The sequence below is a fragment of the Ascaphus truei genome, chromosome 9 (genome assembly GCF_040206685.1).
Source record: "Ascaphus truei isolate aAscTru1 chromosome 9, aAscTru1.hap1, whole genome shotgun sequence".
Classification (NCBI taxonomy): Eukaryota; Metazoa; Chordata; class Amphibia; order Anura; family Ascaphidae; genus Ascaphus; species Ascaphus truei.
In genome coordinates, this window is record NC_134491.1 from 48,315,566 (window position 1) to 48,332,372 (window position 16,807).

The 16,807-nt window shown below is 50.9% G+C and overlaps 2 protein-coding genes across 2 annotated transcripts in view; one reads left to right on the plus strand and one right to left on the minus strand.

Annotated features, from left to right (window-relative positions):
* Positions 1-16,807, minus strand: part of AHSA1 (activator of HSP90 ATPase activity 1) — a 44,436-nt gene that overhangs the window by 9,113 nt on the left and 18,516 nt on the right. The gene's annotated exons all lie outside the window — the stretch shown is intronic.
* On the plus strand, positions 501-13,513 carry ISM2 (isthmin 2). The gene is made up of 6 exons (XM_075614650.1): positions 501-1,219; positions 6,469-6,720; positions 6,969-7,248; positions 8,348-8,485; positions 9,451-9,528; positions 10,759-13,513. The coding sequence occupies exons 1-6, from the start codon at positions 1,103-1,105 to the stop codon at positions 11,277-11,279; spliced, it is 1,386 nt and encodes a 461-aa protein (XP_075470765.1). The 5' UTR covers positions 501-1,102; the 3' UTR covers positions 11,280-13,513.

Consider the following 16,807-nt stretch of genomic DNA (forward strand, 5'->3'; position numbering starts at 1 on the left):
TGTACTCGTGTACACTACTAAACACACACTGTGACACACACTCTGAGGTGTACAGCAAATACACTAGTGTGTACTCATGTACACTACTAAATACACACACACTGTGACACACACACACACTGAGGTGTACAGCAAATACACTAGTGTGTACTCATGTACACTACTAAATACACACACTGTGAAACACACTGAGGTGTACAGCAAATACACTAGTGTGTACGCATGTACACTACTAAATACACACTGTGACACACACAGTCACACACACACTGAGGTGTACAGCAAATACACTAGTGTGTACTCATGTACACTACTAAATACACACACTGTGACACACACTGAGGTGTACAGCAAATACACGAGTGTGTACTCATGTACACTACTAAATACACACACTGTGACACACAGGTCAGTTTCATTCATAATTACCGGGTTGGCTCCTCCCCTTTCCGTGTCACAGACTCCGCCCCCGCCAGCCCCATCCACAGACAGCCCCGGAGACAGAGACCGGAGACACAGAGACCCCCGGGGACACACCGGAGACGCAGAGACCCCCGGGGACACACCGGAGACACAGACCCCCGGGGACACACCGGAGGGACAGAGACCCCTGGGGACACACCGGAGACACAGACCCCCGGGGACACACCGGAGGGACAGACCCCCGGGGACACACCGGAGGGACAGAGACCCCTGGGGACACACCGGAGACACAGACCCCCGGGGACACACCGGAGGGACAGAGACCCCCGGGACACACCGGAGGGACAGAGACCCCCGGGACACACCGGAGGGACAGAGACCCCCGGGACACACCGGAGGGACAGAGACCCCCGGGACACACCGGAGGGACAGAGACCCCCGGGGACACACCGGAGGGACAGAGACCCCCGGGGAAACACCGGAGACACAGGGACCCCCGGGGACACACCGGAGACACAGGGACCCCCGGGGACACACCGAAGGGACAGAGACCCCCGGGGACACACCGGAGGGACAGAGACCCCCGGGGACAGAGACCGGAGACACAGGGTCTCCCCCCCGCCCACCCCCCCCCGAGATGGGGGGCTGCACCCCCCGGTGTGAGTGACCGGACCGCGCTATGTCCGGGCTCCCGGCTCTGCTGCTGCCCTGCGTGCTCCTGCTCACCCCCTCTCTGGAACTGCTGGGGGGGGCTCCGACACGGAGGCACCGGGACCGGACCCCCGGAGACCTGCAGGTGAGACTGTAAGCTCTTGGGGACAGTGTGTGTTATACCTGCTGTCCTGACCTCTGTATTGTGCCTGTGTGTCACATCCTGCTTCTGTGCAGTCTGCCACATACATATATTAGATTGTAAGCTCTTGGGGACAGGATTACTTCTGCCAGTGTGTGTTATACCTGCTGTCCTGACCTCTGTATTGTGCCTGTGTGTCACATCCTGCTTCTGTGCAGTCTGCCACATACATATATTAGATTGTAAGCTCTTGGGGACAGGATTACTTCTGCCAGTGTGTGTTATACCTGCTGTCCTGACCTCTGTATTGTGCCTGTGTGTCACATCCTGCTTCTGTGCAGTCTGCCACATACATATATTAGATTGTAAGCTCTTGGGGACAGGATTACTTCTGCCAGTGTGTGTTATACCTGCTGTCCTGACCTCTGTATTGTGCCTGTGTCACATCCTGCTTCTGTGCAGTCTGCCACATACATATATTAGATTGTAAGCTCTTGGGGACAGGATTACTTCTGCCAGTGTGTATTATATCTGCTGTCCTGACCTCTGTATTGTGCCTGTGTGTCACATCCTGCTTCTGTGCAGTCTGCCAGAGACATATATTAGATTGTAAGCTCTTGGGGTTCTGCGTCTCTGTGTTGCGCATTGTTCTGCGCAGTGCTGCACACATGCTCAGTAATGTCATTCTATGTACTCCCTGCACCCTGTCCACACGTGACTGCCACATGCGCCTGGTATCATTGGTCAGCCTGAGGTTATACAGGTGTGATATGTGACAATAAGGCACCGTTAACTGTCTCCAACCCAACAGGTTGTCATTGGATGGCGAGAATCTCCGTGTATGGGGCTCACATGAACTCCCTGCGCCAAAAGAGCTACTTGGTATCGAGAAAGGTCTGACCTGGCAGGAGCGCAGTATCTTATTATTATTATTATTATTATTATTATTATTATTATTACACATCCTCACTCGCTCTCTCTTCGGTCCTTGTCCATACACTGCTGATGAAGGCCTCCTCCTGGATTTTCCAGGTACTGCGGCTGCAACACCCCCTCTTGCTCCAACAATTTTTCTGATTTCATCCTATCTTACTTTTAATAATAATAATAATAATAATATTATTATTATTAACTTTATATAGCGGTTTTCTCCCAATGGGACTCAAAGCACTTCACCGTTACAAAAAAGAGGGGAAAAGAAAACATTTAAGGTTGTAAAAGAGACTTAACACAAGGACAGACAGAATACAGGAGGGGACGGTGCTGTAGCTATTAGATGCCGGACAGGTTGTGGGTCATTGATTAAATTCCTGGGTAAGCAAGTAGGTCTTGAGCCTGTTTTTATAGATTTCCAAAGAGGGGGCCTCTCCAACTGTACAGAGCAGATTGTTCCAAAGAGTGGTCTCTTGGAATCCAGCCCAGTACCATCTTTGTCCAATGACGGTCATTTCTTCTTGTGACATGTCCGGTCCACCGCCATTTTAATTTCTTCACTCTTGTGATGTCACAGACTTTTGTTTGGTTTCAAAACCATTCATTCTTTTTTCTATCTCTTCGGGTAATACCCAGCATGCATCTCTCCATACTTCTTTGCGTTGTCTGATACGATTTATTCTCGTATTTCGGGTACAAGTTTCACATCCATACGTGAGCACTGGTAGGATACACTGGTTGAAAACCTTCCTTTTAAGGCACCGTGGAAGGTTCCCTTAAAAAATTGCCTTGTTTCTTCCTAATACTCCCCGTCCCATCTTCATTCTCCTATTGATTTAATTCAAAAGGTTCCCATCCATTACTTGGAGGCCAAGACAGACCAGGTCTTCTCCTAGTTCTATTCCATTCATTTCGATCTTTGACGGACGATGACCATCACTTTGGCCTTGCTGAGATTCACGTGGAGTCTGACCTTTTGACTTGGCTCGGCGAGTTCTCCCATTTGTTGCTGTAGATTTTCTGGACTTGTGGCAAAAATAATAATGTCCCCTGAAAATCGTAGGTAACTCAAATATTTGCCATTGATTTGGATTTGTTTTTCCTCCCAATCCAATGTCTTGAACAAGTGTTTCTTTGAAAAGCTTTGGTGACACGGTGGTGTCCCTCGCTGATCCTTATCTTGCTTGTATGTTCGTATAATCTAATGGTTGATGTGACATTCTCTTAAATGCTCTTTATAATCTAAATGGACGCTTCTTCAACACTTTGTGTTCTTAAAGCATATAGAACCGCTGAGGTGTAGACAAAGTCAAATGCTTTTTCTGAGTCTATGAATCCTAAAATGAGTGGTAGATCATAGTCATCACTTCGAGAGATCACTACTGGGACCACTTGGATCCATTGTGTTGTATCTGCTGTGAAATCCTGTTTGTTCTCTAGGCTGGGCAAAGTCCAGGTCTGTGGCAGCCAATTAGTTAATATCTTCACAAGAATCTTGTGATTACAAGTAGACTGATTTTAGCAATTGACAAGTAGGTGTAGTTCTTGAGGACGTCTTTGTCTCCTTTCTTGTGGATGAGGATAACTGGCATTGCTACATTGTGCTGGAATGTTCCTGTTCTTCGAGCCGCGTGTAAAGAGGTTTGTAGGGATTTTCTCTACTTCTTCCCCAGAATCTTTCAGCAGTAATTCCATCTTCCCCGGGAGCCTTCCCATTCCTCATGTATTGTATTACCTTTGCCTTCTTCTGGAAGGACGCATGGTGCATCATTGGTGGTTTCTTCTCGCTCTTCCTCTGCTGGATTATGCCTGTGTTACCTGTTATACAATTTCATGTAGAATTCCTGAACCCTCATTCTGATAAGTGCACAGTGTTTTATTGTTGATGGATGGTCTTGTCTGAGTGCAGTAATTTGCTTCTTCCCAATCATAAGTCGCTGCTTTGTCTTTAAGCGTTTGTTATCTTCGATAGTCTTCCTCACTATATCAGTTACATTCTCTTACATCTCCAGTTACACGTTTGCGGATCGTCTCGCACAGCTCTGCATCTACAGTTCTTATTCTTGGGGTTTAGCATTGCTACATTTCTTCTCAGTAATTATTTTGTACGATTTAGATATTTTTTTGTCAGCGTTTCCTCCGGGTTTTTTTTCTGCGCCTTCAACTACAATCTTTATAAATTCTTCATAGCGGTTTGTTAACGTGTCTCCGTACATATGGAGCATGCGGAGGCTGGTTTTTTTTTAGTTCTAATTTAAACATTCACCTGTTATTCTTGAGGTTCTTAATGTCGATTGTTTTTGTTTTGAATCTGTTTTCTAACTTCCATCTTTGCAGCGATCCAATCGCTGATCACGCGTTGTATTACAACGGTTCAGGACTATGCAGTCTTCAATCACGTGTTTCTTGTTGGCTGGTACATAGTCCATGTCATTCTTGATTCCGTTGGGTCCATTCCATGTCCATTTTCTATGTGGGTTCTTCCTGAAGACTGAATTCAGGATGTAGGAGTTTTCACGTTCTGCAAATTCTACAAATCTGCCCCCACGTTCGCTCCTGTCACCGTAACCGTGCTCATCAAATCATGCTTTGTCTTTCTGATCGGCACCAATCTTTACATTGAAATATCCCAGAATGATCTTGAGGTGACAATTTCCTGTGTTGTTAAGTTGATTGATTTCTTGATAGAAGTCTCCACGTCATTGTCTGTGTGACTTGATATTGGGGCATATATTTGGATTATTTGAAGCCTGTATTACTTTGTAAACTGAATATTCTGGCTGCTCTTTCCGATGAACTTTAATATTCCACTAAGTTGTTTCTCCATCTCGTGTTAACGATTAAGCTGATTTTTTTCCATTTTCTGTACCTCTGTAATATTATAAGTGTCCGCTTTTGAGCTTAATGAGGCTTTCATCTTTTCTTCTAACTTTACTAAGGCCAACAGTATCCCATTTGTATTGTATTGTGTGTCTTTATTTATATAGCGCCAAAAGTGTACTCAGCGCTTCACAAAGAATACAGTACAGGGAATTTTAAAAATACAATAAGTGTAGCAAAAATCAGACAATGGGAAAGGAAATCCCTGCCCCGAAGAGCTTACAATCTAAGAGGTTTGAGGGGAAATTTACAGAGACAGCAGGTGAGGGAATAAGTGCTGTAGATGGCAGTGCTTGGCCACAATGGTTGGTAGAAGTGACTGGGTGTGGGACAATAGCCATGAGTGCAGGCTATTGGGATGCTTGGTTTTTGGGGCAAGTTTTAAGGTTAGTCAGTGTTAAATGAAAAGGTTAAAACCATTTACAGGGGAAGAGATGGCAGGGAGGCGTAGGTGAGATCAGGTGTGTATGTCTGGCTTCAGGCTTAGGGGAGATCCCCCGCAGCAGGAAGGAGGAGATAGAGGGTGTGAATAGAGGATTTGTGTGGGTGTTTTTTATTGAGGGGTAAAGAAGATGGAGATATATGAATAGAGTTGGAGACATGGGGCTGGTAGAAAGAAAGGTGTATTTTGAAAAGAAGCGAGGTCAGAGCAAATATAAATATTAGCAGCATCATGGCAGCAGTAGTTTAATGCTGAGATGTGTGGTCTGGGATAGAAACTGTCCACCTTTCCAGCGTAGTTCACATCCAGGATTGAGGGCCCATAGGTGTTCTGTAGTCCCCTTGTTTCCCTCCTGTTGAACTCCCTGTTAAACTGGACCATGCCACTTAAAACTGGGCCACTTTGAATCTTGGGCTGCTTTTTTATTTTAATCTCTTCACGTTCCTCTTCCAGTTCTTGCAGTGCTGCTTCACTGGAGAGAGTCCGGCGGTTGTAGGTAGCCAGGTTTAGGTTTGAATGACAGATTTTGTTTAACCTCTGTGGATTCTTAGCACCCTCTGCCTTCTTCCTGGACATTGTCACGCCCGGGGACATTCCAGCTTCCGGAGAATGAGGGCCGTTGCTTTGGGGTGTGTTCCATATGTGGGGTTGAAGTCTTACTTGCCGTGCTGGCCTCATTTGTATGCTGACGAGTACCTTTTCTACTCTAGCTGAGTATATGGTTCAAGATTTCATAGTATGGTTACACTGACCAGCACAAGTGCCACTATACATCTTCGAGCTCTGCACTGTTAATCTCTCGTGCAGAACATCGCCCTGTTGGTTTCTCCAGCACTGATGGTGCTAATTGTATTGGTTTTATTTTTAGGCATATGATGGTCTAATTTGACCCCAAGGCCTGGTTTCGGATGACCCCACATGAGACCAGCATTGACCCACAGCTGCTTGCAATGTTATCTGTGTTCAGGGTCATCGCCTCATGTTTCCTCCCCCGCAGGTGAATGGGGAGTCAGATCTGCCCACTGTCCCAGGGGAGAATGTTCCAGTGTCCAACCAGGTGACACATGAGTGGAGAGGCATCAGCCCAAACAGACCGCGCAGGTACAGACGTCGGGGGTCCCAGCCGGCCGTCAGGAGTCACCTCCACCCCTCTCCGAGCAGCCTCCGCCCAGGAGAGGACTCCCCCTTCATACTGGATCTACAGAGTCTGTCAGAGGCCAATCTGAGCTCCGAGAATCCCAATATCCAGGTGAGAGCCGCATCCCTATCACCCGTGACACCGCGCCATCATATCACCCTATGTCCCCCTGTCGTGAGAGGGACCCCAAGGGTCATAAGTCCCTTCTGTGTCACCGACGGCTCCATGGGTCCCTCCGTCTGTCACACTCTGGATCCTGTTAGACCTGTGAGAGTTATTGTCAGCCCCCCAGCCCCCACCTACTGAGGTCCCCTCGGTCCCCGTGTCCCTTACCCCCCCTCTCTGTGTTGGGTCCCCAGGTTACTATTGAGGTGGTCCCAGACTCACGGACAGAGTTTGAGTTGGACCTGTCGGATTCTCGCACTGACTGGAACGATTCTGATTGGGCGTCCCAGCACGAGTTGTTCTGGCCGCTCTTCTGGGAGTACAGTGACCTCCCTGTCGGGCCGCCGGAGCACGAAGACGAGGACGCGTCTCAGTATGACTGGGAGGACACTGTCCTGAGTGGGGTAGGGGGGGACTGGGACCCCCGACGACCCCCCGAGAGCAACTGGATCTCTGAGGACAAGTATCAGTACGGTGAGTCCAGGGACCCCGTGACATCATCACATGGTGACATCACACGGGGGAAGCGGTCATCACATGGTAACATCACACGGGGGAAGCGGTCATCACATGGTGACATCACACGGGGGAAGCGATCATCACATGGTGATATCACACGGGGGAAGCGGTCATCACATGGTGACATCACACGGGGGAACCGGTGACGCCCTCATGGGGAATTAAAATGGCTGCTCACTTCCAATAGGAGGCTGCAAAGTCATCTGTTGAGGCTTCCTATTGGACGTCCATTTAATTGCCCTGGAGACACCAGGAAGTAATGACGGAAACATCAATAGAAAGTATTTCTGAAACCGGGACGTCCCAGCTCCATCCCTGCTACGTGATTGGACATTATACTGTGTGACATCATCACCCCGCAACATGGTGCCATTATCATACAATGACATCATCACCCCACAACATGGTGCCATTATCATATGATGTGACATCATCACTCCGCAACATGGTGCCATTATCATATAATGTGACATCATCACCCCACAACATGGTGCCATTATCATATGATGTGACATCATCACTCCGCAACATGGTGCCATTATCATATGATGTGACATCATCACTTCGCAACATGGTGCCATTATCATATGATGTGACATCATCACTCCGCAACATGGTGCCATTATCATATGATGTGACATCATCACTTCGCAACATGGTGCCATTATCATATAATGTAACATCATCACCCAGCAACATGGTCACATTGGGACATAATCGCACCGCGGCATCATCAGGTGCTGACCTTATCGCTGGGACATTATTACCAAAGACATTTTCACACTGTGACATCACCAGGGATATATTTGTACTATGACATCATTAACATAGAAGGTTTTACTGTGACATCATCACCCTGCACCATGACTGCGTTTCTCTGTTCTGGGACGCAGTACCTATCTGTAAATAAACATATGATAAATATATGGTCACAGCGACATCCCCGACGCCCCTTCAGTCTGCGCCTCCCGCTGCAGGGTGACCCCTCTGACCCGCGTGACATTGTGATAGTAGTAGTGGTATCCCCCTCCTTTTCACGGCCTCTGCCCCCCAGATTACGAGGAGGAGGACTGGAGCCCCTGGTCCCCGTGCAGTAGCACCTGCGGCGACGCCACCCAGAAACGCCTCCGTTCCTGCGGCTATTCCTGCACCGCTACAGAGTCCCGGAGCTGCGACCTCTCCCCGTGTGCAGGTGAGAGCCCCGAATCCTGCCCCCCCCGTGTGCAGGTGAGAGCCCGAATCCTCCTCCCCCCCGTGTGCAGGTGAGAGCCCCGAATCCTGCCCCCCCCCCCGTGTGCAGACGAGAGCCCGAATCCTCCTCCCCCCCGTGTGCAGGTGAGAGCCCCGAATCCTACCTGTCCTCCCCCCCCCCCCCCGTGTGCAGGTGAGAGCCCCGAATCCTGCCCCCCCCCGTGTGCAGACGAGAGCCCGAATCCTCCTCCCCCCCGTGTGCAGGTGAGAGCCCCGAATCCTACCTGTCCTCCCCCCCCCCCGTGTGCAGGTGAGAGCCCCGAATCCTGCTTTCCCCCCCCCGTGTGCAGACGAGAGCCCGAATCCTCCTCCCCCCCGTGTGCAGGTGAGAGCCCCGAATCCTGCCTCCCCCCCCGTGTGCAGACGAGAGCCCGAATCCTCCACCCCCCCGTGTGCAGGTGAGAGCCCCGAATCCTACCTGTCCTCCCCCCCCCCCCGTGTGCAGGTGAGAGCCCCGAATCCTGCTTTCCCCCCCCCCCCCCCACATGTGCAGGACACACATTCCCAGTTTGGTTTTGGTCACAGCACCTCAGCCTGTCCGACAGTGAAGGAGTTAAAGGTCATTAGATAATAAGTATTTTTACCGTCTCCCTTTCCCCTCCTGATCCCAAACCTCAGTGACGCTCGACTGTCAAATATTAATTCCTGGAAGCCCTAAAAATGGCCGCCATTGTGAATTGTATAAAAACCCTTTCATGACTGATCACTGTATATCACTTAGATTGTAAGCTCCCCGGGGCAGTTTCCAGGCCGTACAATCCGCTGTCACCGATTCTTCTTTGAGGAATGAAGGTTTCATAAAAACAATGATAACAGGTGTTACACGGGTGAGCGCTCTCCCTGCAGCGTTAACCCTTCCCCGCCAGTGGAGGATAATGTAAGATTTTAAACATTTTTGCTTTAAAGGAGAGGAGCAAATCCCGGAGAATTCAACGCAGGAACTGGCGCCGTCGGCGGACGCTGGGACCCCCTCTCCGGGCTCCGGTGAGATCAGGGGACGTCTGTCTGGGGGGGAGTTACTTTAGATGCATCCAGTCACACACCCGTCTCTCGTGTTTCCCGTCTCTCTCTCTCACTCACCCTATTTGTCTGTCTGTCTCTCTCTCGCTCACCCTGTCTGTCTGTCTCTCTCTCGCTCACCCTGTCTGTCTGTCTCTCGCTCACTCTGTCTCTCTCTCGCTCACCCTGTCTGTCTCTCTCTCGCTCACCCTGTCTGTCTGTCTCTCTCTCGCTCACCCTGTCTGTCTCTCTCTCACTCACCCTGTCTGTCTCTCTCTCACCCTGTCTCTGTCTCTCTCGCTCACCCAGTCTGTCTGTCTCTCTCTCTCACTCACCCAGTCTGTCTGTCTCTCTCTCTCACTCACCCTGTCTGTCTGTCTCTCTCTCGCTCACCCTGTCTGTCTCTCTCTCACCCTGTCTCTGTCTCTCTCGCTCACCCTGTCTGTCTGTCTCTCTCGCTCAACCTGTCTGTCTGTCTCTCTCGCTCACCCTGTCTGTCTCTCTCTCACTCACCCTGTCTGTCTCTCTCTCACCCTGTCTCTGTCTCTCTCGCTCACCCAGTCTGTCTGTCTCTCTCTCTCACTCACCCTGTCTGTCTGTCTCTCTCTCGCTCACCCTGTCTGTCTCTCTCTCACCCTGTCTCTGTCTCTCTCGCTCACCCTGTCTGTCTGTCTCTCTCGCTCAACCTGTCTGTCTGTCTCTCTCGCTCACCCTGTCTGTCTGTCTCTCTCGCTCACCCTGTCTGTCTGTCTCTCTCGCTCACCCTGTCTGCCTCTCTCGCTCACCCTGTCTGTCTCTCTCGCTCACCCTGTCTGTATCTCTCGCTCACCCTGTCTGTCTCTCTCGCTCACCCTGTCTGTCTCTCTCGCTCACCCTGTCTGTCTCTCGCTCACCCTGTCTGTCTCTCTCGCTCACCCTGTCTGTCTCTCTCGCTCACCCTGTCTGTCTCTCTCGCTCACCCTGTCTGTCTCTCTCGCTCACCCTGTCTGTCTCTCTCGCTCACCCTGTCTGTCTCTCGCTCACCCTGTCTGTCTCTCTCGCTCACCCTGTCTGTCTCTCTCGCTCACCCTGTCTGTATCTCTCGCTCACCCTGTCTGTCTCTCGCTCACCCAGTCTGTCTCTCTCTAGTTTCCTCTCTGTCTCTCGTTTCCCGCCTCTGTTTCGCTCTCTCGCTCACCCTGTCTCTCTCACCCCCCCCCCCTCTCCCTCCCCCAGCGCACATGGACAGCTGTGATCGCTGGCTCACCTGTAAGAGTGATTTTCTTGGCCATTACCTGCACCGGGTCCTGACCGAGCTGCCCAGCTGCCCCTGCTCTTACCCCTCCGAGGCGGTGTACAGCGCCGTGACGCTGCGGGACGAGGCTCTGGGCCGCAGCTTCCGCTGGCGAGATGCGAGCGGCGTCCGGGAGCGCCTGGACATATATAACCCGGGGGCCCAGTTCTGCCTGCGCTCCATGCTCTCGCGGGACAGCAGCAGCTTGGGGGCGCAGCACTGCTGCTACGACCAGACGCTGAGACTCATCACCCGCGGCCAGGCCGCCGGGAACCCCAACCTCATCAGCACGGACCTGTCCCCCGAACTGCACTACAAGGCAGACGTGCTGCCCTGGATCCTGTGCAAGGGGGACTGGAGCCGTATCCACTCCCTGCGCCCCCCCAACAATGGCCGGGGGTGTCCAGAGAGCCCCCCCGAAGGGGAGTACCTGTCCCAGCTGCAGGAGGCCCGGGAGTATTAGCCACAGTGGTAATCCAACTCCTGCAGTGCCTTATTGCTTCAGTAATATTGTGCGCGTCAACGATAATTGCGGGGTATGACCCTACAGTTGCTATACTTCAGACGTGTGCGCGCACGGCCGCGAGTGTTGGTGCAGCAGATCTGGGAATGTACAAGAAATGTGTATTTCGGCGCTGCTGCTGCCGCGCTGCGAGCCAATCACAGTGCGACCTGACGCTGTGACGTTAGAGCCACGCGCCCCTGTGCGCACTATATAACAAGCCGAATACCATTGCGCCCTCCCTAGAGCAGGCTAATGGGAGTGTGGGGGTTAACTGCTTTGCTGCCAAAAGGGTTGTCATAATGCAGAGCAGCGTGTGCGCGTGCAGAGCAGCATATTTGCACGCGTGTGCAGAGCAGCGTGTGCGCGTGCAGAGCAGCGTGTTTGCACGCGTGTGCAGAGCAGCGTGCGTGTCAAATTTTATACATATAACACGTAGCAGACACAGGGAGGCATGACACTATATTCGGGGGGTTCCCTGTGTTCGCCTCCCGCCAAACACCCTTTGTCTCAGAGGTACAAGATGAAGGGGAGAAATTTGGTAAGGAGGATGTGAGGGGCGCAATGTGAGGGGCCCCCAGGAGCGGGGTGTAATGTGTGGGCCCCCCAGGAGCGGGGTGCAATGTAAGGGGCCCCTAGTAGCGGGGTGCAATGTGAGGGGCCCCCAGGAGCGGGGTGCAATGTGAGGGGTCCCCAGGAGCAGGGTGCAATGTAAGTGGCCCCTAGTAGCGGGGTGCAATGTGAGGGGCCCCCAGTAGCGGGGTGCAATGTGAGGGGCCCCCAGGAGCAGGTACAATGTGAGGGGCCCCCTGTAGCGGGGTGCAATGAGACTGCAGCAGTTTGTGAACGTGTGTGCTAGGAATATATAGGATTTAGTGTAGGATCAAGGCTTCGGCCTCCATGTTATCGTGACAAAGCCGCCGTGCGCCTGAAACGCTGATCCTACAGGAAATCTTTCCCAAGCGGTGGGATGGATGGAGATATATATATATTTTCCCAGACACACAACTAAGCATCCCAAAAGGAAGCAGTCTGATATTTCAGATGAAGATAAACAGATATGTTCAAAAGATGACAAAATAATTTTAATTAAACACATACATAAAAACACAATATAAAAATACTCACTCACTGTTCAGAAAAATGGGACCTTTTTATTTTTCGTCACATCTTGCAAAAAAATCCCACAATTTTCATGAAAATGTGAGCAATTGTAGGTCTGTCACAGGAGATTATAATAATATTTAAGAATGATTTGATCATCTAATAAATATTATTTAGAATTGATGACGGCGCGATGACCTCATCAAGCGCGTAGTTACAATATGGTGCAGAAGAAAAGCGCGTTATAAAGTGCGGGAGGCAGAGTAAGGATTATGGTCCAAAACGCTTCCATGAACTGTTTCCTGATAAAGGCCGGTCGCCAGGACTGAAAAACTCATCCGTAATACAGCGAATCGTTCAGGGCGGGAGCAGCTGGGCCCGCGCGTTATCGGTTATACAACCAGACAGCGGCGCTCTCATCTTCGGGCGTTTCAGCGGGGGGAGGGGGGTTTGATCACACATTGAACTCAAACTTTATAGTAATCTCAGGGTTTCAGATGACACAGTTTAACACATTCACGAGCTACGAAGGAGAAGCTCCTACTTCTCGTGTAATGAGCACGTACCTCCCGCAGCGTATCTGGTACTTGCCGATATAATAGAGTGACATCAATTTAGTTCACATCAGTTGATTGTCTACATTGTGCTTCTTATATATAGTGTTACTCTACAGAACAGACCTACAATTGTGCACATTGTCATGGGGATTGAGAGAAATATATAGGATATGATGAAAAACGTAAGGGGCCCTTTTTTCCTGAACACGTGTGTATATGTCTGAGAGTGTATACAGGTTTCAGGGAATATGTATTAATGTATCACAGGATGGAAAGATAACGGAGGAGATGGACCGGATCAGAAACAGGCGCAGAGCTGCACAGGACGATATGAACTGGATAAAAGAAATGCCACTCCGGTTTCACACCTGAATGAGTTTATGACGGTCTCCGTTTCCAGGAGCAGAACTGAGCAGCGATCTGCAGTGAGGGAACCAGAGGGGCAGATCCTGGGCTGTATGTGGGGTAGATCCCGGGGCTGTGGGAGGGGCGGATCCCGGGCCGTGGGTAGGGCGGATCCCGGGCCGTGGGTAGGGCGGATCCCGGGCCGTGGGTAGGGCGGATCCCGGGCCGTGGGTAGGGCAGATCCCGCGCTGTGGGAGGGGTGGATCCCGGGGCTGTGGGAGGGGTGGATCCCGGGGCTGTGGGAGGGGTGGATCCCGGGGCTGTATGTGGGGTAGATCCCGGGGCTGTGGGAGGGGCGGATCCCGGGCCGTGGGTAGGGCGGATCCCGGGCCGTGGGAGGGGCGGATCCCAGGGCTGTGGGAGGGGTGGATCCCGGGCGTGGGTAGGGCGGATCCCGGGCTGTGGGAGGGGTGGATCCCGGGCGTGGGTAGGGGAGGATCCTGAGTCGTGGGTGGGGCGGATCCCGGGCTGTGGGAGGGGCGGATCCCAGGGCTGTGGGAGGGGTGGATCCCGGGCGTGGGTAGGGGAGGATCCTGAGTCGTGGGTGGGGCGGATCCCGCGCTGTGGGAGGGGTGGATCCCGGGGCTGTGGGAGGGGTGGATCCCGGGCTGTGGGAGGGGCGGATCCCGGGCCGTGGGAGGGGCGGATCGTGAGTCGTGGGTGGGGCGGATCCGGGCTGTGGGAGGGGCGGATCCCCTGTCTGTGCCACTGGGCGCACAGCACTTTATTAAATAAAGTGTAGACCGTTTGCTGTCGTCGTGTCTGTTAACCCATTCACTGCCGCAAAGCCTGGGGGTTACAGGCAGGTGAAAGTAAGGGTTTGCTTTGTAGCAGTGGAGGGGTTATGGATCTGGGCTTTTTTCTGCATCTCCGCGTATTCACTGTACAGTATTTATTTCTAAGTCACATTCCAGGGCAGAAAATAACATGCTGATCCGGACACTTTGGGAAGGAAAGGGTTACAGCTTTATAAAAGAAGGGAAATAGACATTTATATGTATGTATATAGCCCGATGTTAATAAATGTAGGAATAAAACAAGTTCTCCTTATTTCCATGCCACGAGCAGCATTTATAGTGTATTTATCTTCAGAGTAAATGAGTGCTTCAGTATTACGTAGCGTGGCCAGGTGTCTGGTATTGAACCAGATTGTCCAGTATGTGGACACTGTCCAGTAAAAAATGAGAGGTAATACTGGGTGTGTATGAGTATACCGGTATTACCTCTCTTGGCGTGTATGTGTATACCGGTATTACCTCTCTTGGCGTGTATGTGTATACCGGTATTACCTCTCTGGGTGTGTATGTATATACCGGTATTACCTCTCTGGGCGTGTATGTGTATACCGGTATTACCTCTCTGGGCGTGTATGTGTATACCGGTATTACCTCTCTGGGCGTGTATGTGTATACCGGTATTACCTCTCTGGGCCTGTATGTGAATACCGGTATTACCTCTCTGGACATGTATGTGTATACCGGTATTACCTCTCTGGGCGTGTGCATGTATACCGGTATTACCTCTCTGGGCGTGTATGTGTATACCGGTATTACCTCTCTGGGAGTGTATGAGTATACCGGTATTACCTCTCTGGACATGTATGTGTATACCGGTATTACCTCTCTGGGTATGTATGTGTATACCGGTATTACCTCTCTGGGCGTGTCTGTGTATACCGGTATTACCTCTCTGGGCGTGTATGTGTATACCGGTATTACCACTCTGGGCGTGTATGTGTATACCGGTATTACCTCTCTGGGCGTGTATGTGTATACCGGTATTACCTCTCTGGGCGTGTACGTGTATACCGGTATTACCTCTCTGGGCGTGTACGTGTATACCGGTATTACCTCTCTGGGCGTGTACGTGTATACCGGTATTACCTCTCTGGGCGTGTACGTGTATACCGGTATTACCTCTCTGGGCGTGTACGTGTATACCGGTATTACCTCTCTGGGCGTGTATGTGTATACCGGTATTACCTCTCTGGGCGTGTATGTGTATACCGGTATTACCTCTCTGGGCGTGTATGTATATACCGGTATTACCACTCTGGGCGTGTATGTATATACCGGTATTACCACTCTGGGCGTGTATGTGTATACCGGTATTACCTCTCTGGGCGTGTATGTGTATACCGGTATTACCTCTCTGGGCGTGTATGTGTATACCGGTATTATCTCTCTGGGCGTGTTTGTGTATACCGGTATTACCTCTCTGGGCGTGTATGTGTATACCGGTATTACCTGTCTGTGCGTGTATGTATATACCGGTATTACCTCTCTGGGCGTGTATGTATATACCGGTATTACCTCTCTGGGCGTGTATGTGTATACCGGTATTACCCCTCTGGGCGTGTATGTGTATACCGGTATTACCTCTCTGGGCGTGTATGTGTATACCGGTATTACCTCTCTGTGCGTGTATGTGTATACCGGTATTACCTCTCTGGGCGTGTATGTGTATACTGGTATTACCTCTCCGGGAGTGTATGTGTATACCGGTATTACCTCTCCGGGAGTGTATGTGTATACCGGTATTACCTCTCTGGGCGTGTATGTGTATACCGGTATTACCCCTCTGGGTGTGTATGTGTATACCGGTATTACCTCTCTGGGCATGTATGTGTATACCGGTATTACCTCTCTGGACGTGTATGTGTATACCGGTATTACCTCTCTGGGCGTGTATGTGTATACCAGTATTACCTCTCCGGGAGTGTATGTGTATACCGGTATTACCTCTCTGGGCGTGTATGTGTATACCGTTATTACCTCTCTGGACGTGTATGTGTATACCGGTATTACCTCTCTGGGCGTGTATGTGTATACCACCGGTATTACCTCTCTGGGTGTGTATGTGTATACCGTTATTACCTCTCTGGGCGTGTATGTGTATACCGTTATTACCTCTCTGGGCGTGTATGTATATACCGGTATTACCTCTCTGGGCGTGTATGTGTATACCGGTATTACCTCTCTGGGCGTGTATGTGTATACCGGTATTACCTCTCTGGGCGTGTATGTGTATACCGGTATTACCTCTCTGGGCGTGTATGTGTATACCGGTATTACCTCTCTGGGCGTGTATGTGTATACCGGTATTACCTCTCTGGACATAGTGACCTGGCCGGCTTAGGGGTCAGTAGGATTACCCCAAGCAGGAAGAGAGCAGGGTTGTTGCTTGGGGGCTTCCTCCATCCTGATTGGCTGCATTACCCAGCAGCAACCAATCAGGAGGAGGTGTCAGAAGCCTGGGGGTAGGGCCAACTAGAGGAGGAAACAGCATGGAGCAGATAGAGGTGTGTGTGTGTCTGAGCTCGTCGCACCTTTCACCGTTGTGTCCAGTATTTTTGGAGAAGCCACAGGGCAACCCTAGTATTAGGTGATACATTTTTTATTTGGACTAATAATTGATATTATA

Bases quoted from the DNA above. Each gene is read 5' to 3' on its own strand.
- ISM2 (XM_075614650.1), top strand. From the start codon at position 1,103: ATGTCCGGGCTCCCGGCTCTGCTGCTGCCCTGCGTGCTCCTGCTCACC. The intron at 6,721-6,968 runs GTGAGAGCCGCA...TTGGGTCCCCAG, and splicing joins CCGAGAATCCCAATATCCAG to GTTACTATTGAGGTGGTCCC. The intron at 8,486-9,450 runs GTGAGAGCCCCG...TTTGCTTTAAAG, and splicing joins CGACCTCTCCCCGTGTGCAG to GAGAGGAGCAAATCCCGGAG.